The sequence below is a fragment of the Rattus norvegicus genome, chromosome 1, assembly GCF_021556685.1.
Source record: "Rattus norvegicus strain SHRSP/BbbUtx chromosome 1, alternate assembly SHRSP_T2T, whole genome shotgun sequence".
Taxonomy (NCBI): Eukaryota; Metazoa; Chordata; class Mammalia; order Rodentia; family Muridae; genus Rattus; species Rattus norvegicus.
In genome coordinates this window covers 50,938,298-50,961,364 of record NC_141534.1, presented here as the reverse complement: position 1 = coordinate 50,961,364, position 23,067 = coordinate 50,938,298, and the positions used below count along the sequence as shown (strand labels likewise).

General features: G+C 45.3%; 1 protein-coding gene and 1 long non-coding RNA gene across 6 annotated transcripts in view; one reads left to right on the top strand and one right to left on the bottom strand.

Annotated features, from left to right (window-relative positions):
• Window positions 1–23,067, top strand: part of Prkn (parkin RBR E3 ubiquitin protein ligase) — a 1,215,323-nt gene that overhangs the window by 1,166,917 nt on the left and 25,339 nt on the right. For all 5 annotated transcript variants that reach the window (XM_087584833.1, XM_087584829.1, XM_087584826.1 and 2 more), the window contains 1 exon segment: window positions 2,710–2,793. In XM_087584833.1, the coding sequence (XP_087440959.1) occupies window positions 2,710–2,793 (84 nt within the window).
• On the bottom strand, window positions 17,517–22,836 carry LOC134482715 (uncharacterized). Its single transcript, XR_015649431.1, has 3 exons — window positions 22,575–22,836; window positions 21,801–21,876; window positions 17,517–19,627 (listed from the first exon to the last, which is right to left on the bottom strand). It is a non-coding gene; the product is annotated as an uncharacterized LOC134482715 (long non-coding RNA).

Genomic DNA, 23,067 nt, shown 5'->3' with positions numbered 1-23,067 from the left:
ATATTGGTGCTGGAGAGATGGCTCAGTGGTTAAGAGCACTGACTGCCCTTCCCAGAGGTCCTAACTTCAAATCCCAGCAACCACATGGTGGCTCACAACCATCTGTAATGGGATCCGGTGCCCTCTTCTGGTATGTCTGAAGACAGCCACAGGGTACTCATATACATAAAATAAATAAATCTTAAAAAAGAATATTCCCCACTGTTAACAAACGAGAGCGAGAGCAAGAGCGAGAGCGAGAGAGAGAGAGAGAGAGAGAGAGAGAGAACGAGAGACCCACTACCACCAAGTTGTGTGTCTCTGAGCATCTGCAAGGTTTTCAGAGACGAGAAGAGACAAGGAGCATTTGTATACAAACTCCTATCACTGCATGGGGCAACCTGGAGGTTGGGGGTAGCGGCAACTAGGGGGTCTGTGGTTTCAGGGGAATGACGTCGAGTTATTAATTCATAGAAGCTTCCAAATGTCAATGGTCACTGTGTTTTACTCAAAACTTTAAACCAGTCCAGTTGAGCCCTGTGAGTTTCCGTGACACCCTAGGATGCCTTCGGGCGTCATTTAGAAACCAAAACCCTCCTCATTCGAACAAGGCCCTTGTTGAGTGTTCAGAGTAATGTGATTACAAATCCCCCAAAACACTTTCAAGATCAAACTAGACCCTCCTAGACCAGTGATCCTCAACCTTCCTAAAGTTGCCACCCTTTGATGTAGCTTCTCATGTGGTGGACCTCCCCACCCCTACCAGCTGTAAAATTAGTTTTGTTGCTACTTCATAAAGGTAATTTTGCTACTGTTATGAATCGCCAAGTAAATATCTGGGGTTTTCTGATGAGGGTCATTTGACCCCTACCCCACAGGTCTCTGTTCTAGAATGGTTATTCCAGATGAGAATCACTGCTCTAGATGGGTACTCAGCTTACGTAGAGCAGATTCAAGTCGTTAACTGGAGAGAGTTCTGTGGGATACGGCTGCTCGGAATAGAAGCCAATTACCACACAAATTAATGTCACTACCAGTATTCACCCAGATTTGTATCCTCTCCCAACACCACTCTCGGCAGCTTTTGTTTATGTGTGTTGTCTTGGTTTTTCTTTTCTCTCTCTCTCTCTCTCTTTTTTCTTTTCTTCTTTTTTTCTTTATGGTCCTTTTTCCCACAGTACCGGTGAATTTAATGTCTTTGCTGCATCAGGAGAAGCCTATTTATTCTGACAAACTGATCAACCTCCAGGGTGTTCCTGCACCATGAAACGGATTTTATATCTCATCCCCTGGCTAATAAGACGTGAAGTGCTTTCACTGTCACACCAAGAGATCAGACAAGCTTCCCTCGAAGTGGTGGGGAGTCAGGGCCAGGTCTCTATGACTGAGCTGACTGAGCACGCCAAAGCAGAAGGGTGGGGTGGGGGCCAACAAGGAGATTCCTGGTCTCACGAGAGGGTTTGGGGGCAGCACTAATTCACTGTATCCAGTGGGGATGCATAAGCGTAGGGCCTGGCAGTGCTGGCGATTTGCACGGGGACCCGTGCAACTTTCCCACCAACTTAGTCTTCTATGTGACGTTACATCACTCTCTGGGTCAGCCTTTCTGCTGAGAGAAGTACAAAGTGAGCAGCCTGGACCCCAAACCTAACACCTTCAACATCTGAACTCCTGAGCACTGCCCTAATGGTACTGGAGAAGGTTCTATTCTACTACATCCTTCCTCCTGCAATGGGGCACAGTCAAAGTGCAAACCTGGGGCCGGAGAGATGGCTCAATGGTTAAGGCTGCTCTTCCAGAAGACCTGGATTCAATTTCCAGCAACCACATAGCACCTCACAACTGCCTTTACCCCTAGTTCCAGGGGATCTGATAGCCTCTCCTGGCCTCCACAGGCACCAGGCACACATGTGATATACAGGTACACGTGCAGGCAAAATACCCAAACCCATAAAAATTGTTAAACTTTAAAAGCAACAGGCATACTAAAAAATGCATGATGTTTCCATCAGGTTATGTCTTCTACTAGCCACATATATATGTAAGTGTATGTGCATAGATATGATGTGTATATGTGAATCTATGTGTATGTGTATACATGTTAATGTGTGAATATGTGTGCATGTGTGTGTATGCAAACATTCTGAAATCTGAAAGACAATGCCAAATTTGAATTAAATCTGGTCCCAAACCTCTTGGACTGAGGGACGTTCAGCCTGCAGCTGATGAGTCTCCTTGCATGGTGAAGGTGTTGTAAGGAGAGATCATGTTGGGTTGGTGTTTTTCCTCAGTCTCAGAGAAGCAGCTGACATCCTTTGAAATCAAGGTCGGTGCTGTTGGCAGTTTCTTTTGCTTTCAATTTTCAGTTCATACTCACCCTACCTAAATCAAAACCTCAAAAAATGCCCAGCTTGATATCCTGTCACGTGAGCCTGAGGACTCCCAAGCCTTCGGTGGCTTTCCCATGGAATCTCAGATGTCAGGTGGGATGATCCCCAGTTCAGTGAGTCACAATGCGGAGCCATCCTCAGCCACGGCAGCAGCCTTGGACATGGCTGAGAGACCCATGGTGCATCTCTGTAACCCTGCTGAGGCACACAGAACACTCTAACAGTGAGCTGATCCCACCTTGCAAACAGTAATTTGACCCAGAAGCCACCACTCAAGTCAGAGGCCAACGTAGAGTTTAGAATGCGGTTCAGTGTTCTGACGCGTGTTGTTCCCTTGCAGTTCGTTTTCTGCCGGGACTGCAAGGAAGCATACCATGAAGGGGAGTGCGACTCGATGTTCGAAGCCTCGGGGGCGACTTCTCAGGTAAGCAGCAGTCCCTCTGCGGATCACAGGAAGTTAGCTCCACCATGAAAGTCTAAGCGTGGAAACCTGGGAACTGGGTGAGCCAGGGTTATCCCCCATGCACAGGGCACCACGTAGCTTTCCTGAGAGGGGTACTTCCCTGCTCCCTGATAGCTTCTCTCCCTGGGGAGTGTGGAATAGGGATAAGGCACACCAGTGCGATCAGAGGAAACTGGGATAAGACAATTGAACAGAATCTACGTCAGAAAAATCAGCACTGCCCCTGCTTTTATTTCGTTATATGATGCCTTTGTGGTAGGTGTGCCCAGCCTGTGACCCATAGGTTGGTCGCACAGCACAGCCATGGGTCCAGCTCAACACTAAATCATAAACCTACTTAAACCATCACAAGGTTTTTTTTTTTGGTTTTTTTTTTTTTGTTTTTTTTGGAATTCAGGGAGGTGAGAACACTTGATTGAGCCGTTCTTGAGACAAGACAGTGCGTATAGATGACATCTGTCACAATCTCAGAAAGTTGGACGCACCTGGCTGTCTGATGGAAATTACCTCTGTGTGCACAGCCATTCCTCACTTCTGATGAGGTGACATCCCAAATAAACCCATCATAAGCCGAAAATATTACGAAGTCAAAGATGCCTTGAAAGACTCTAACCTACAGAACGTTCCAACTTAGCCGCACGACACACTGTAGGGTCTGGATTGCTAGCCCTGCCGGTCACTGGGCCAAGTAGAAGCTGCTACAACTCCCGCACAGCATCCGGGTAGAGGATGCAAGCTTGTAGCTACTTGGGGAAAAGGTCAAAGCACAGAAGCCCAAGCAGAGTGGCTACTGATCATGTATCGCTTTCGCACCGTCAAAGCTGAAGCGTGGTAGGTCAGGGACTGTATGTATGCAGTGACTACGGAACACAAATCACATGCTATCACATTCAAGGAAACAGCTGTGCATTTCCATCCGTCTCACAGACAATGCTAAACTGTATCTTCACCCTGATTGAGTAAAGAGCGCATTTCCTGAACCCTGCCCACTAACGAGCCCCACGCACCTTAGGAAAATGCAAACATGTGTCCTTATATTTATTAATTATGATCAATCAAACCTTAGGAAAGAGGAGCTGGGAGCTTCAGCAAACTTGATGAATTTGCTGATCACATTTCTCTCAATACAGTGGTTGACAAGGGTTCAAACACCGAACCTAGGCAAATAGACACCCTGCCTCGTGGATTAGAACCTAGTAAGTAAACTTGGACACTTCAGAGCATTTTAGTTTTATAGCCAAGAACATGACAGTTCTGGATGATTGCAAGTGAGCATAGAGAGAAGTGTATCTCTGTAAGGGATTTGCAGCTGTGTTTGCCCAATATTAGCATAACTAAATAAATATAATTAGTACACTTGGGTCTTCTCATAAGATCCTCTATTGTTGACACCAGCACATCAGTAGACTTAGGAGTAAACTCTATTTATACAGTCAAAGAGGTAACTCTGTCTTCTGCTCATTTCTTTCCACTCAGGGATACTCAAGTTCAAGCTCACTGGGTACAGAAAGCATGACTAATAATAGCCTTGGAACCCAATCCCTTTAGATCTTTATAGCACAAGAAGATGAAGAAAGGGGGCCTTGTGAAATGGGAATAATCAAGCAATTTACATCTATCAGTGTCCCAGTCATGAACCAAAGCTTTCAAGATGTGAGATCCCATTTGAAAATGTGGAACAACCTTACTTACCCTTAAGTTGCCCAGGTTCCTGACTCTCCCAGTAACCTAACCCATACTTCAAGAAAGAACAACCAACCTTGGTTTTTAAGTTTTTTTAAGTCATTATAACCTTAATATCTAAGCCATATAAATGGGGAATGAGCATTAAAGATGATCTTAAGGGGGGCTGGAGAGATGGCTCAGTGGTTAAGAGCACTGACTGCTCTTCCTGAGGTCCTGAGTTCAAATCCCAGCAACCACATGGTGGCTCACAGCCATCTGTAATGAGATCTGATGCCCTCTTCTGGTGTGTCTGAAGGCAGCTACAGTGTACTCATACAATAAAATAAAATCTTAAAAAAATTAAAAAAAAAAGATGATCTTAAGGTCATATGACCAGCATCAAGGGGCATGTATCCATCATACTATTAGTGCATGTTAAATGGAACATTGTATGGGTCAAGAAGTCTGCTTGGCTAGCTGGCAAAATGTAGATGAGTATGTTTCCCCTCAGCGGGTAAGAGAAGAGTCATGGGAGAGAGCTCAAAGAAGATAAGCAATTATATCAAGATACTGCTGGCCAAAGCCTAGCAAATATGTAGATTTGTATAACACTCCCCTGAAAGTGGCGGAAAGTGGTTCTGAGCTTGTCAAAGGGAACCACTAGACTCCTGACAGTAGTCCTAAACACTATTGTGGAAGACAGCATTTGTGGGCAAAGGTACAAGTATCTCTCCGGCTCTTCTACAGTATCCATCCCCAAGTCCAATACAGAACCCGTGCACTTACATCAGATAGATGCATGTTGACTTCTGGTAGCATTCTAGTGAAAAGGTATTGTCTTACTCAGCAGTAACACCTGTAGCTAAACACCTATAGCAGAGGAGGCATTGTTCCAAGCCCTGTGGATAAAGGGCAAGATCCCTGCTTGTATGGCAGTTCCATGAATTCTCTAGATACTGAAAAGTTGCTCAGTCAACATAAGGATCTCAATGTGTCATGGATAGACCTGCCATAGCACCTCTTCAGCCTTGATTGTAGAGCACTACTGTTATTCCTTAATTTGCCAGGCCAAACTTGATACAAGCTTTATTAAATATTAAATACTGATCAACAGGTGAATGTTGGTCAGGACCACTCCCTGAAATTTCCAGAAGAGTGACCCAGAGACATGTGTTATATGGACTTTTATGAACAAAACACATAGACCATCATACTCTCCTATGAGGCTTTCTTTGTGTCCAAGAACTACAACTCCCAGCATTCCCTGAAGTTACCTGGTCCTTGGGCAAGTGAGACTGATAGGTTAATTTCAGGTCTTACATTACCTCTAGAGCTCCTTGCCTCGAAACATGACTCCTGCATCTAGCTCCCAGTCGTAGATTCACCTTCCTATCCTTCCTATTTGAAAACAAAACAAACCACTCAACAATTTAAGAAAAACATGTCTCCTGTCCAGTGTGGGGGCTTAAATGAAAATGACTCCCATAAACTCATATATCTGCATGTTCAGTCCCCAGCTGAGGAACTGTTTGAGAAGGATTAGAAGGATTAAGGGGTGTGTCCTTGTTGAAGGAGGGGTCCATTTTCAACAGAGCTGACTTGTGCCTTGATGACTACATTCCTCAAACAGCAGCACAACTGGTAGAAGAGTAGCCTTGGCAGCTTCACTGCCCTGCAGTCTTGAGAAGGATGACATGGTTCACATTGAAGAACCAACACCTTACTGCTCACTGCCCCCCAAAAATCTGGTCTTCAAAGGCACCCATGTCCAAATGCTGCTAATACTCACAAACTGTGCTCGTTAGGCCTCTTCACATTTTCACCTCAGTGCAGTTCTCTCAAAGCATTCTTTCTTGTCAGCCACTTGTAATTCTTCTCACATCCTTTCTTCAGAGATGTTTGTTTTCTGTTTCTTGATAGTGCATTCTCCAGAAAGGGGAACCCATCTCTCCTGAAGCTCAACCAGCTTTTGCCATTGGTTAAGCTGACCCAAACCTTAGTGTGTGTTTTGATTAATGCAATATTTTTTTAAAAAACTCAAAAATTGGTTTTAAAATATCGAACAAGCTTTAAGTTGGAATAGCTGAGAGGTGGAGAGTCCGTGTCAGAAGATCGATCCATCACAGGCTAATGACTGTCCAGCCCCGTTTGCTCTTGCCTTGTGCTTGTTCTCTGGGTGCTCTGGTCCCCATCCACACTCTCTTCTGAAGGCTTCCTAATGACTAAACACTTGCTGTTACAAACCACACACACACACACACATAAACACACATACACACACATACACACATACATACACACACATATATACACACACATACATACATACACATGCACACACATACACACACATACACACATACATACACACACATACACACACGCACACACATACATACACACACATGCACACACACATATACACACACATACACACACATACACACACATACACACACATACACATACATACACACACACATACACACACACATACACACACGCACACACATATACACACACATACATACACACATGCACACACACATACACACACGCACACACATACATACACACACATGCACACACACATATACACACACATACACACACATACACACACATACACACATACATACATACACACGTACACACACATACACACACGCACACACATATACACACACATACATACACACACATGCACACACACATACACACACACACATATACACACACACACATAAAAATTGATCCTATTCTCCCAGTGGTTCACAGTAGCTGATGGTACACTCCCTATTTAACAGTGGGACAAACTGAGACTTCCCACCATTGTCTAAATCTACAAAGTAAATTGGCCTTAGTGACTCTGGCTGAGCTGAGAAGTTTGGGAATGATTTAGCCCTCCCCCACCCTCTTTGTGACTAATAAGTCCACAGTACCCAAGAGGAATATATCCACCCCTGCCTGCTGACCTCCTACTCAACCTTCAAAGCCCAGATCCTATGCCTCCTCCTCTGAAATGCCTTCTGACCATTAAGTGCCACCCTAAGCCTCAGGATGGCTGCACACGCCTGCTACACATTCATCTCACGCTGATGCTCATTACTGATACATCAAACTGGGGACAAGGATCTTCAGCATCAGTGAGCACAGATTCCTGATCAAAGCAACAGAACCAACCCTCTACATCTCCCCTTTTCTGCCCAATTAACAAAAACTCTTCTCTCAGACATAAGTTGAGCAGAACCATACAATCATGTAAATTGCAAAGTATGATATACAATTAAAATCTAGTCCATCATATTTGTCAATTAGACAAAGTACTGTACCACCTTACCTAACCTGAAGAGTTACACTTCTAGCCCTGAATTATGTTTAGATTTTAGCCTGTAACACCATCTGAAAGCCATGCCTTCTACTCTATATCATGTCTCTAACATTAAACAACTTAAGTTTGCTTATGGGACTATAATTAGTCTTCAACTCCATTAGAAATCTGGGAACAAATTAAACATTACCTGGGTATATAGCTTTTCAAACCTAAACAATTGTAGAGACAGCTGACTACCTGGACAGCCTCCCATTCCTCAAAACATTGGAGCATCAGTCTTCAGCCTTCTGGCCCATGATCATCTGACTGACCTTTGTAAAGCAGAATTATGAAGGACTGCATACCTTGCCTTGGCAGAGGTAATTCTGCATATTGTATCCATTTCGGACAGCATTTTGTCTGTAGATGAAAGGGGCCATTTCTTCCCCATGCTTACCTTGCCACAATAAGCAACTTTGCCTGGAAGTAAAGAGGCTCCTTTGAAGTGTGAAGGGGGTTCTGTCAGGAGCAGACATGTCTCTAGTCAAAACTTCTATTAAAATGAAATGAATAAATGTCAGATTCTGTGGATTTCTGATATTTTTGAAGACTATGTAAAGTATATTTGAACTGTTAAATCTTAGTTACTCTTAGCCAGTTTTATTTGAGTACATTGAAAGCACTTTATTATAATTAAATTAGAATCTAACCTAGCCATCAGCTTACTATCTGGGCCTTAACTTGAATTACTTAATCATCTTGTTCTTAAATGAGTGGCATAGGCACAATGCCTATCTAAGAGTAGCAATATTAATTCAAATTTTGTATACAGATTCATACCAATAAAAACCTTAATTCTTTATCAATACATAAAATTCTATACCAATGTAAGAGGTTGTAACTTCAATTTTATATCAATTATAAAGATTTCTACCAATGCGAGATAATGGCTACACAATGTTTTCTTCAAGAAAATTTGGCAATCCATCCCATCTATTTCCTCCATGTTCAAAATTATGACCATTCCCAAATTATCCCTTAAAATGGCAACCTATCTAGTTTGTAAAATTACCATAACCAGACACCCAAACCCATGTAATCAGGCTGACAACTCTCCATGGCTTCTTCCTGCATGACAAGACATTCTTTAAAGGGGTGGGGAGGGGTAGGAAAATTAGAAAATTGGTTAGACTTAAGAACGCTAACTTTAGCATCTGTTATCCAGTCTCTGCATGCTTAGAAGGCTCGGGGCTTGACTGAAGTTCTGACCCAACCTGTTTGGAAGTTTGGGTGAGGTGAGGTGATCTGGAATCAGCAGCAATCCCCAGAGCTACTTTGGGCAGCACCGGAATACAGAGGCCAAGCAGATCCGTTCAGCATCTCTGAGGATGAACCTTGCCAAATCTGTACATTCTGTAATATATGAATCTCACAACCAAAATTTTAATACCATTAAAATATTTGTATGGATTGTGCAGGGTGCACAGGTCAGTTAAGGATGAAATTTTTCTCCTCGTTCGAGCAAGTGAAAGACAACCGTCTTTTATATGAGTTAATTTTATCAATAACCATAGGTAATAAATCTTCATTCATGCCATATGAAGGAGGGAACGAAGAATCTTAGGGATTCTATAACCAATAAGACCCATTATCTCATTTTAGCTGAAGTTTGGGCTAGAGACATTTTTATGTCTAAGCCGGTTCCTGGGCCTGCTCCCATGTCAAGGAATCAGCAGATCGATTTACCTCTCTGGTTTGATATTCTTGAAATTTTTTTGAGATCTTCAGATAGCCTTTCCCTATCATATCTGATCCATACACTCTACAAGAGCCCAGAGCCTATTCTCCTTTCCTATCAACACAAATGCAGAGCCTCTCTCCAAAAATATCATATCTTTGGTCCAATAATCAGAATTCATTAAGGGTGTAGCTTGACCTCTCTCCATGAGGAACTTTAACATAACCACCAAACTAATAACCACGTTCATTCTGATAATCAAAATAACTCAAAGCAATTAAAGCCATCTAAGTAAATACTATCTGCCGAGACAGTGCTTCTACTGTCTCCTGCCCCAAACTTCATGATATCAAAGCCTAAATTATAGATACATCTGTGTAAACTTGAATCCTCCCTACTTTGGAGATTAATATCTCTGTGGGTACACATTGCAGTATTTCCCTTTCTCTATATATAATTCTCAAGGCCTAAGTTTCTACTGTCTGAAATAGAGTAGGCTCTCTACCTCCTGCTTGCAACCTAATTTTGTTTTTAAGATCAAAAGCCTCAATATTTATATGTCTCTGTATTTAACTTTAATTAAATCCATTCTATTCACTGTATAAGCCTATTTACTGGCTCTAATTTTTAATCATACTAGGCAGACAATCCCAGAAATCCCGTGTCAACCATGTTCAAAGATTCCAAGAAATTGTCCTAGCAAGACTTTTACATATATTTAAAGCACTTGTTCATTCATTTCCCCTAACTTCTCTCTTATGTAGAGTTTAATATCTGTTGTGTCTACCATTTGACTCTCTGCATCTCATCATAAACTCTTTGTATCAAACTGCGTAAAGAAATCCCCACTTGGCTCAGGCAAAATCTATATATTCCCTTCCATTCTTAAAAGCAACTAAACCAGATTTGTATGTCTCTATCTTTTGTTTATCTGGTGGCTGGAGGCAGGCAGCTTTATTGTTTGCTTCTCACTGTCTCTTCCCTCAGGAAGAGCCCTCAGGGATCCAGTCAGCCTGTTTGCACAGCAGGAGTTCCCATCCTCTTGGCTTAAGCTCTCTCTCTCTCTCTCAGCAACTGTGTTCCTTTGCTTTTTAGTTTTGCAAGCTGGAATCACTGACTCATTTCCACTCACTGAGAAACCATCTCCCCGCCCCCCCCAGACTTATATCATTTGTATGTTTGTATTCTATCCCAGAATTTCTAAATAATTTTAAAAGTGGGTCCCCACCTGCCACATTGGAGCCATCTGTAGCAGGTGGTTTCATGTTGCTTTAAGTTCCCAACAAGTTGTACACATACCCACCCAGAAGCTATCTCAGAACCATGAATAGAAAACATACATACACACCAGTTATTCTTAAAATGCCTTAGCTAACTCAATGACTAGGCACTCCTAAACCTTGCCCTGCTACCCTAGGCCCTTTCACCTAGATGCTACTTATCCAAAAACTCACATGGCTGTTTGGCCTTTTTCTTTTCTTTTTTCTTTTTTTTTTAAATTTATTTATTTTATGTATATGAGTACACTGTAGCTGTCTTCAGACACACCAGAAGAGGGCCTCAGATCTCATTACAGATGGCTGTGAGCCACCATGTGGTAGCTGGGATTTGAACTCAGGACCTCTGGAAGGGCAGGCAGTGCTCTTAACCGCTGAGCCATCTCTCCAGCCTGGCCTTTTTCCTGTTACTACCCTCATCCCCTTCTTCTCTCCTGAGTCCCCCTCAATTCTCTCTGCACCCTACCCATGTAACTTTCCGTGTCCCACCCCATGCTCAGCCATTGGCTACTGCTGTCTTTATTGATAGATCAAAAACCAATTGGAGACAAGAATCTTCAGCATCAGTAAACACAGATTCCCAATCAAAGCATCAGAACCACCCTCTACATATACGGCTCGCCCCAGAGGTGGAAGTTATTCCAATGGGATGACTTCTACACAGCCACACAGTGCCAACAATGTGTGCAGAAACATGGGCCTTCGTTAGTCAGCTCCCTGTCACTACAACAAAATGCCAGAGAGAAGTAACATATAAAGAGAGAAGGTTACTTGAACTCACAGATTTTAAAGTTTCTGTCCAGTGGCAGGTGGGCCCATCAGGTCGAGCAGATCTGGCTGATGGGCCACCTGGGTGTCAAAGGTTCCCTTCCTGTTAGATACCCACTACATAACTGCATCCCTTCCTCCTCTGGATGCTCCATTGTCCTGTCTAGACCCATGATGCCTTGTATGCTGGTTGATTAGCAAATGGGGCATTGAATGACCAGATGACTGCGATAGCAAAGTTTGCTGGACACTTGCTGTATTCTCATATAATGGTGTCCCCCAACCCCAATGAGTACATGTGGACATGTTGTGGAAACTAGGAGTTCAGTATCTATGAGGCCAAGCTGCGCAGGGAGAGAGAGCACATATTTCCAGATGCATCACTGAGTGCTGATTAAACGATAAGAAGGGTTGTTCCTGTGTGTACCCCTATTTCTAAACCAAATTTGTTATTTGTTGGAGACATAGTGTTGGGCTCAGGATGGAAGCTGAGAAAACTCACTTTAGAGACAGAGGCTTTAAGAACAAAAGCTTAGCGCTTAAGAAGGCGGCCAGTTCAGGTTCTGAGTCATGTCCCCAAAAGGAGATTGAAAGGACGGGAACACAAAGCAAGGGACACTGGGGGAAGCCACACTGCTATCCAGTTGTATTTTGACATGACGGGTTAAGTAAGGGAGTACCCACAGGAGACTGGGCTGTATCCACGACACCTGGCTTCAAGGTCCTTAATTCATTCTCCAAGACATTAGGCCAGGAGCTCAGAGTGACAAGGGGACAAAGGAGTGGCTCAGCTGCATCTAGTCTGTTAGGGCACAACAGAATAGCAGGCAATTGGTTATTGGTTATATTCTTTTATAACTTATGCACCTTAGTTTAGGTAACAGCAAGTTCTAGTTCCTTACCAGTTAACAGACAGTTCTGAAAGCATTTGGAGAAGTAGGATAGGAGTCCATTCCTAGGCCTGGGAACATGACCTTGTTTGACTGTGCCAACAAGAAGGAGAAGTCGTCCCTGAGAGGGCGAGGGGGAATCCTCTAGATAACTTGCACTTTGGGTCATGTACAGGCTATGGTCTGAATGTGTGTGTTCCCTCAGGTCTCCTATGTTGGAGGGACCTTTGGGAGGTGACCAGACCATGAAGCTCTGAAGAATGGGATTAGTGTACTTATAATGGAGCCCATAGAACACAGCTTTGCTTCTCTCCCTTAGAGGATGTAATGAGGAGGTCTCATTGGGAAGCCGGGAAGCAGATTGTCACCAGGTACTCTGACCTCTGACTCCCAGACTCTCAAACTGAGAAACAAACTTTTATTCTTTATAAGCCACTCAGCTTGTGGTCTTTTGCTATAGCACTGACTGGATAAAGAGAGATGTGTTAAGTATACATTTTGTGGGGAAAGAAAAGGGCCTGCGTAGAGAGTATGTGCAGATTCATAAGCAGGGGACCCGTTGGTAGGTTGGTAGGATGGACAGGGAAAATATGCAAGACTCAGGGTAAGTCAAGGAGCTCTACAGGGAAGGCACATGGGCAAGGAGACATTAGCTATGAATGAGCTGCTACACGGTGACGCTCATAAGTCAGCACGCACCTAGATCTTTCCTTTAAGGAGAGAGAGAGAGAGAGAGAGAGAGAGAGAGAGAGAGAGAGAGAGAGAGAGAGAGAACCCAGATGGATAGCTGGCCTTGGATAGCCTTGGTTACTGACCACTTTGGTCCCACTTCAGTGAGCTTTCCTGAGGCAACCGCAGCAGTAAGATGAGAGCTTTGTCACTACACAGCAACAATATGCTGCTAATAGTTCTCACATGCTAAGAGAACCCAACCCAGAAGCCTGGATTCTTTGTCATTTACGTGTTAGACTGAGAAATTGAACTGCAGTGCGGTTGCTGCAGAAGGCTCAGGGGAGCTTCAAAACTGAGAGATCCCAGGACAGTGCTCACTAGGAACCCAGGACTTCCTGAATGCTAGGCAAGCACTCTGCTCTATGCCCAGACCCAGGCTCATGAAAGTTGCCTTGCCTCATAGCAAGGGCTCTGAAAGCAAACCCTCCACTGTGAGCCACCCATCATACCCAGGAGTGTGGCTTGACAGAAGGAGACAGTGCTTGTGACTGGGAACAATCCTGGATTTCATGTCAGCCTAGACCCATCAGCATCTAGTACTCCTAGGAACTAAGAAACCCCAGTCTCAGTCCCAAGGTGAGGTGAGGCTGTGTGTGTGTGAGAAGACAGAGGCACATGGCAGCTCGTGAACACAGTGGGGAAGACAGAGATATGGTGGGCTCTAGGGAAAAACCCACAAAGTGACAAGGAACCAGAAGTCAGGCTGAGAGAAGCGAGCACACCATGAGGATGCTCGATTCTAACATCACCAGAAAACAACAGAGGCAGACTTTAGAGGAAGCCACAATTACAGTGTAGACTTCCCCACAGAGGTGTCCAGGGACTTCAGAAGTAGATTGCATAGGGCTTCTTGGAGGAGGGAGCTATCCTGGAGCCAATAAGCAAAGTATAAGATGGCCTGTCTCCAAAGGAGTGACCTTACCACTATCTGCACCCACCCAACTATGTCCCCCAAGTGAATGACTTCTCCTGTCCCCGTGATCTGGGAGTGTATTTACTAAGTCACCTGTTGCCTTAAGTAAAACAGCTTTATTGGCACTCCTCCTTCCTGAGTCCTCCGCTCTGGACACGGCCTAACTGATTCACAGACAGAGCAGAATGGTGGCAATAGATCTCCATTAAAGCTGGCGTATCCTCCTGGATCGCCCCTCCATCTCGTCCATGGGAGCTAAATAACCGCTGAGGACAGCACCAGACTCTCCACGGTGCATTTACAAAGCACTTAGCCAGCCTGGAAAGGTTTGCTCGGAAGCAGAAACAGCCGTAGGCTGGCCATCAGAGGAAGCAGTTTGATCTCTTTCTTTCGCTTGCAGGCAAGTCACTCAAATGCTTACAGCTTTTTCCTTCTCTGCCACATGGGGCCAGTAAGATCTACTGAACTATAAATAATGAAATGAGAAGGTATGTGAAGTATTTTACAAGTCATAGAGTATACCGCAAAATGATAAAACCGTGGGGCTTGGGTTGTTTAAGGCTGGATGCTAAAAATGTCAGGCGCTATGAAAGATGGCTAGAAGGGCAAACAGAATCACACTGTGCCCAGGCAAACCTCTTCTTTTGTAAATTACCTAGTCCAGCTGTTCTTCAGAGCAACAGAGAACAAGTCATAAATAACCTATTCTGCTAAATTGTAGCAGAAAGAGCTGCTGTAACAAAATAACTGAGACTAAGTGATTTATGAAGAAAGAGGTTTCTGTTTGAGGGGAGGGTGGTTTTCAAAACAGAGTTTCTCTATGTTACAGCCCTGGTTGTCATGGAACTCTCTTTGTAGACCAGGCTGGCCACAAACTAACAAAGATCTTATCCCTGCCATCTGCCCTCTGCCCCTCGGCACCTGCCCCCTGCCCTCTTTCCCCACACCCACCCCTCCCCAGCCACCAGCACCTGCCCATGCCCCTGCCCCTGAGCTGGGACTTAAGACATGTGCCACCACCACCCAGCTTTTAAAAAGGGTTTTCTTCTGGCTCGTGGCTTAGGAAGTCTAAGCATGTACCATGGTCCACTAAGGCTTCTGCTCAGGGCCTCACAGCAGTTAAGCAGGAAGTAGAAGGCAAGCAGGCCAACGAAGAGGGGAGAGAAGGAACTGACCTGCTTTGTAACAACCTGCTGCCTGGGAACTATCTAGTCACACAACGAAGACATTAATCTCTCTTAAAGGTCCCACTTCCCAACACCTCTGAACCAGAGACAGATTTTCACAGATTCTGTCTGGCCTCGTCTACCCTGGGAGAGCGTTTCAGAACAGACTCGGGTTCATAAATTCTCTCCCTCTTCAGGCTGACTTGAGAAGTTGTTCTTCTCTCTTGGCATTCTTAATCAGCCAGCTGGTTCTTCTGCTGGATCCCAGATAGGAACCGTGGGTAGGCAATGCGAAGGAAGCTTCTCGGGTACTTCCTTACCAGCCTTCATGATCTTTAACTTCTGGCAATACCGATGGCCCCAGGCAACTGGGAGCTGTGGCGAGTGGCGCCCTCTAGTGTTCCAGCTCTTGTGGACCTTTAACCCTACAATGACTGTGTTACGGTTCTCGGGTAGACCCAGGACATCAGGATCCCTCGCTCTTTTTAATAAATCCTGCAGCTTATGTTACATATTCCCAACCTAAATATCTGGACTCAGCCCTCGATAGCTATGTCTGTTGTAGTCCTTGGGTTTGGCATCTAGCTCCATGGCTCTTAAGGTCCAGCAGCTCTCTGGGGACTCTTGACGAAACCTCGAAACCTCGCAGTTTCTCCTCTAAGGCTCTTTGCAGTCCTCTTTCCTCAGTCTCAGCTCCCTGTTCTCTCTCATCTTCTCTCATGCACTTTTCTTCCCAGCCACTCTCTGGAACTCTATGGCTGCCACCCACTACTTTGGCCACGGTCACGACTACTGCTACTTTACTCTTCCAAAATCTTCGGGGCTGGAGAGATGGCTCAGTGGTTAAGAGCACTGACTGCTCTTCCGAAGGTCCCGAGTTCAATTCCCAGCAACTGCATGGTGGCTCACAACCACCTGGTGCATCTGAAGACAGCTACAGTGCACTCATATAAAAAAAATAGATAGATAAAAGGGATTGCTAAATTTCAGAATCTTCTTGATGCTGTACCTGCTGCAGCTACTGTCTTCTGGTGCTGGCCCCTGCAGCTCCCCTGCATTGACTCCACTGCCTCTCTCATGGCTCTTCCTCATGGCTCTTCCTTCATGGATCTTCCTCTGTGCCCATTCCACAGCTCCAGCCAGTCTCTGTGTGTGTGTGTGTGTGTGTGTGTGTGTGTGTGTGTGTGTGTGTGTGTGTGTGTGTGTGTGACCAGTTCAGCACACTCAACTAAAGATGGTTCTCGAGAATAAAGCAAGTACAGATCAAAGACAAACAGGCCTCTTTCAGGCTTTCTTTGAAATGCCAGGCAAACAGCACAAGAGGGTCTCTCCCAGCTGCCTCACAGATGTGAATCAAATAGCCTGTTACACCAGAAAAGGGACATTTACACCAGCCACAGGACAGTGCAAATGATTGTGTTTACACCAATCATGAAACTGTCCCTTGTGTACCGGTTACAATTGTCCTCCTACTAAGTTATCTGGGGAAAGGCTCCCCTCTGGTCCCTTTGGCTAAGGCTACTGGGTCACTAAGAGGTCACTAAGGCTGCTGATGGCAAAATTCCAGTGTAAAGCGGTTGAAACCATTGTAGCTGAGGCCGCACCTTCGGGAGCCGTGGGCACTTCAACACAGGCAGCAGTGGTTGTGTACCTCAAGGCCTCCCCTCCAGGAAGTATTCAGAACAGTGGCACTGGCTTAAAGGTACCACCTAGCTCCTTGACTGACAGTTCTCTGTTCCCAGGGGTGATTGCAGTAAGAACTTCTTGCTATTAGTATTAAACTTTAACACGCTTAACAGCTGCCTGCTGGCCCAGAAAGAAGCAGGCTCCCTCATCCCTTTTGCTGGGACAATCTGACTATTCGAAGAACAACACCAAGCCCCCACCATGGTCTGTCGTGTGGCTTCCCCCCACCTCTGAGATCTTGCCTGAATAAAACTTCTAATCGTTGTGCCTTACTATCTTACCTGAGCTCCAACCAGAAGTCAACTCCTTTCCAAACACCTTTCTCGAGTCCCCATCCGGAGGAAGACTTGGGAAAGCCTCCTCTGAAAACAGAGCTCCCCAAAAGGGGGTTGGACTCTAAGAGTCTTAGTGTCGCTAGTGAGGGGACAGACACAGCTCCACGTTGCCACTGTCAGCAGCCCAAGCCATTCCCCAGCTCAAGCCAAACCAGGATTTGTGGGTTCAGCCTCAGAAAGACTAACAAGAGAAGGGAGTTTATGATGATGCAAACTTGGAGATTTTATTGAAGATATTGCTATATAGGGCTTAAGTATGAGGGTTAGGAGAAAGGGGGTGCTCTGGGAAAGAAGTTAAGGTACACCTGAGTGTGTGGGTACGGGCTCTTTAAAGAAAACGCACAAAAAGACCTACCTAAATGTGGGCATGGGCTCTTCGAGGGAGAGTAGCAATCACTGTGTTGGCATTAACCCATGTACCATTTTGTTGACTTTGCGATTATATCTCCAAGGGCTTTTTGAGAACCCCTCCCCCACCTGGCAAGTAGAATGAGTGCGGTTGCTCCAGAGAGGCCTTGGATGGAATTGTAACCTGATGGAGGAAACCCAGAACCACTGGGCTGCACAGGGCAGTTGGTACATATCCGGCCTCTCGGATATTTCTGGTGAGCGCCCTAGAAAATTGCATGTTTGTGACTAGGAAATGATGACCTTGAGCTGTCAGCAATTTCCCAGAATTCTTGCTGCCCTGCTGCTGAGAGGCTTTAACCAAGTTCCAGGGTGAAGGGATCTTTCCCCCTTCTCATAATCCCCAAAGTTTCCCTGCCTCGCTAGAATCCTGTAAATCTCTAGCCAATGCCTTAACTCATCATCTGAATCTCTACGTTTCTAAGATGTTTGGGGAAACACGAATGTCCAGGTATGAAGTCTCTGCTATGTAAATAAGGGTTGTACCAGTCGGGTTGTCCTGGTAGGTCAAAGTTCAGTCCTAGTCCAAAGCTGGGATCACAGGGCATCTGGATACAAGTCCATGGTATTGGGCTACTGCGTCCCAGGCTAGCAGTGGGGATTCATGGACTAAAAGTGTAAAGCTCCCTACTGCAGATAGGTTCTTTCTCCTAGTTTCCTTTTTCTTTCTTCTTTTAAAAGATTTGTTTGTTTGTTTGTTTAATGTGTATGTGTACACTGTATCTGTCTTCAGACACACCAGAAGAGGGCATCAGATCCCATTACAGATGGTTGTGAGCCATCATGTGGTTGCTGATTGGACTCAGAACTTCTGGAAGAGTAAGCAGTGCTTGTAACCGCTGAGCCATCCCTCCAGCCCTCTCCTAGTTTCTTATTCATGGTCTTCCCTTTGTGTTTACCAACACTACACACAGTCACATACACAGATACATGTGCACTCACATACACACATACATGGAAACACATACTTTCAAACATTACACAAGTCATACACACACACTGCAAGTACACATGCACGCACGTGTGCACACAGGAACACTACACACAGTCACACATACACACACATACATGAATATTCACATACACAAGCAACGTGCACATGTACATGCACACACACTTACAAACACAGTCATACACATACACACTACTGAGTACCGCATACATTACAGACAAACAGAACACACATCCTACACATGTTCTACCACATAAAGCAAATCGTATGGACACGTCCCACATACTACACAAAACATATATACCACACCACATGCACTCTATATATCATGGATTGACCTGTCATGGGAACGCTTTTTCAGAAATAGAGAGGAAAATGCTAGTGTCTTTCTACAGTGTCAGAATTTGTTGAATAACAATAAATACACAAGGCACAGTGGTCACAGGATCAGCAGTTTGCAAATAAACATTGTGTTTTCATTGTTCCATTGATATTCTGTCAGTGGTCAGCACAGGCGCTTTCATTCCCACCCTGATCGCTAATACTGCGAGCACACATCACACTGCCTATAGGTCTTTCAGAGAGATATTATATTATACATATACGCTGGTCACGGAATGCGCACAAAAGTTTCAAAGGCTCCAGCGGAAGCATAAGGGTTTTCTGAAGCAGGGTGGTAGAAGTGTAAACCGATCCTGTATTGATACGCCATCTGCAGAAGAAGCAGCCGCTGTAGAATCAGCCACTGCGGAGCCAGGGTTGAAGTCAGAGCTGTAGAGGTGAGCTCACTGCAGAAGTAAAGAGGAGGTGACTGGACGAGGTCCTGAGGAGGGAAGAGCACTGGGCAGGTGACCACTGAGTGGGCGGTGGCATGGAGATGAACCAGAGGGATGATGGGAATCCTGTTTGCTGGTCCACACTGGGTGTCAGGTGACTGATCAGTTGGCGGCCCCTGTCACAGAGACACCAGTAACCGTGGAGGTGAGGGACCCACACCCTTCCCCTGGCCTGATGTGTCCAGTGAGTTCTTGGGTCTGGTTTCCTTGATCCAACTGTAATATACCCATGTGCTTCTGCAGTCTCAAATCACCCTCTTAAATGCCTAGGCTACCGCACTTTTCTACTACCTGGAATAAGTCAGATTGTCACACGGGTGGCACCAGACAGATATCGGTCTCTGAGAGTCCACCCAGGAGTACAATGACACTCTCCCCTCAAACTGCTGTCAGAAGCTGCTCATAAAACATCTCTCAAGGCAAGGCACAGTCTTTTTTTATTATTATTATTATTCATTTATTATATATAAGTTCACTATAACTGTGTTCAGATACACCAGAAGAGGGCATCGGATCTCTTAGCAGATGGTTGTGGCCACCATGTGGTTGAATTCATGACCTCTGGAAGAGCAGTCGGGTGCTCTTGCTTTTTTTTTTTTTTTTTTTTTTTTTTTGGTTCTTTTTTTCGGAGCTGGGGACGGAGCCCAGGGCCTTGCGCTTCCTAGGTAAGCGCTCTACCACTGAGCTAAATCCCCAGCCCCCAGTCGGGTGCTCTTAACCGCTGAGCCATCTCTCCAACCCCGGCAAGGCACAGTCTTAAAGATCCAGTGCTTCAAACAATATGGAGTGGCTTACGTCAGGACACAGCCTGATCTTAATAATACCACACACATAAATAATTGATATCACACACATAATATGCATAACATACCTCATATCATCCACACAGCCCACTCTATACACCACACACATGCGAACCACACCCATAGCTCCTACACAAATATGTACTCTACATATACTTTCACTTACTCACTACACACACACAGACACACAAACACACACACAGACACACAAACACACACACAGACACACACACACAAACACATGCCCTGGCATTCCTCTTCCGAGTGGCTGCAGAGCACCTCTGGCCACCAGGGGGCGCTAAATCCTTAAGGGAAATGCTGGTTTCCAGCAAGCCAGAAATCAAATTCCCTAGTTTGATTCTTACCCCATGTATACATTTGAAAGTTAAAAACTGGATTTTGGTTATCATTACCCTTTTATTCCTAGACTTCTTAAAACCAGGGCTGGTGAGACAACAACTACACGGATGTGTTCCTGATCATTGACTGCATCGTTCCAGGGAAGCTGGGCTCAGCTACAGACATAAAGAGGCTCACCAACCTGTCCCGGCTGTTAATTCTATGCCAGGAACATAACCAAGCATGAATGCAACTTTTCACAATGTCACAATTGACAGAGTAACAATAACTTCACAAGGCACCATGGTTTCATTAGCAGCATTTTGCCCCTAATAATACCATAAACTCATTTGTTTATTGTTGTTTGTTTGTTTGTTTGTTCTTCAAGACATGGTTTCTCTGTGTAGCCATGGCTATCCTAGAACTCACTCTGCAGATCAGGCTGACCTCAAAGGAACTCAGAGGCCTGCCTGCCTCTGCCCCCCCCCCCCCCCCCAGTGCTGGAATGAAAGGAGTGCACCGCCTGGCTTTTGTTTTGTTTTTATAACAGGGTCTCACTGTGTAGCTCTGGCTGTCTTGAACTTGCTCTGTAGACTAACTCACAGACATCCCCCTGCCTCTGACTCCTGAGCGCTGGTATGAAAGGTGTGTGCCACCATGCCCGGTTTAGGATCTTAACTTAATTTCTAACGGGAACTTGCATCACACAGCACACAGGAAATCTACCTATCTCCGAGTATGTGAATACACATGGCTTACAGACTGAGTTTAAGAGGCTGTGTGGGGAGTTCTGGTTACTGGAGTGGGGTGGAGAGCTTGCTGTATTGATAACAACCTCAAGCCTGCTGTAGACACTGCTGCTGTAGGCAGGCTGCCGGAGAGTCAAACTCGAGCACAAAGAAGTCAGCTGCAGGGATGAAAGGAAAGGACTGCGTGTAGTCCACACGGGCAAGCAGGACAGGCAGAGCACAGGTAAGCAGGCTACGTAAACATGGGGCACCGAGGGGCGATGAAGCCCCAAGGATAGTAGAGAGCTCTCTGTCCGGCGGTCCTTAATGCCTACTCTGGGTGTTAGAGGGTAGGCAGCCCCGGGGCCCCGTATCCACGTATCCACCACTGTATGGGGTGGAGGTGAGGACTTACTTACCTTTACCTTGGCCTGGCATGCATGCCTGATCCATCCATTCTTGGACTTCATTCGCCAGACAGGTTTAATTTTTTTCCTTTTATTGAATGAAAATAGATTTTTATTTCACACATCATATTCTAATTTTGGTCTCCCCCTCCCCCTACTCCCCCCAGTTCCGTCCTGCCTCTCTCCTCCCACCCAGATCTGAACCCTCTTTGTTGAGTCTTAGAAAACAAACAGGCATCTAAAGAATGATAATAGGGGTTGGGGATTTAGCTCAGTGGTAGAGCGCTTGCCTAGCAAACGCAAGGCCCTGGGTTCGTCCCCAGCTCCGAAAAACAAACAAACAAACAAACAAAAAAGAATGATAATAAAATAAAATCAGATAAATAAAAAACAAACAGATCGGAATAGGACAAAATAACAAGAAAAAGAACCAAAGAAAAAACCTGAGAAACATATAGACAAAGAGACACACAAGTTCACACAGGAACCCCATTTTAAAAAACAAAAACAAACAGAAAACGAGGTCACAATATATACATAAAAGACCTGTAAAGTTGTTTGGGTGTTTTTGTTTTGTTTTGTTTTTTGGTTCTTTTTTTCGGAGCTGGGGACCGAACCCAGGGCCTTGCGCTTCCTAGGTAAGCGCTCTACCACTGAGCTAAATCCCCAGCCCCTGTTTTGTTTTGTTTTTAATGCCCAACTTAACATTAGGAGGCAAAGAACCACCAAAGTTGCGGTTGACGTGGTTTTCTGTTGGCTATCTACTACGGGGCGTGGGTGGCCTACCCTTAAGAGCGGTTCGTTTCCCCAGTGAGACTGCCTTGAAAAGATCGGATTTCTCGTTTGTCAGTTGGAGATAGCTTCTGGACAAGGCAATGGGAGCCTGTGTCTGCTTCTCTCAGCTCTAGGACTCATTCCGGTACAGACCAGTGCAGCCTCTGTGGGTGCTGCTTCTGTCTCTAAGTCCGTGTGTGCACCAGCCCTGTTGGGTCTCGGAAGCCCTGGCTTTCCGCACTCTTTCCGCCTTCTCTGTGTAGTTGTCTGAACTAAGGGGGGAGGCGGGTGATGGAGACATTCCTTTTAGGGCTGAGTATTCCAAGGTCTCTCACTCTCTGCGTATCGCCTGGCTGTTTGTTCCCATCTGCTGCAGGGTGGGGGAGCATCTCTGATGATAGCTAAGTCAGGGACTGGTTCGTTTCCCTGACTCGGGGGCTCCCAGGGAGTCCCTGATGTGATTTTAATATGCCCATGTAGGCCCTAGTCTCAACTCTCCTGCGGC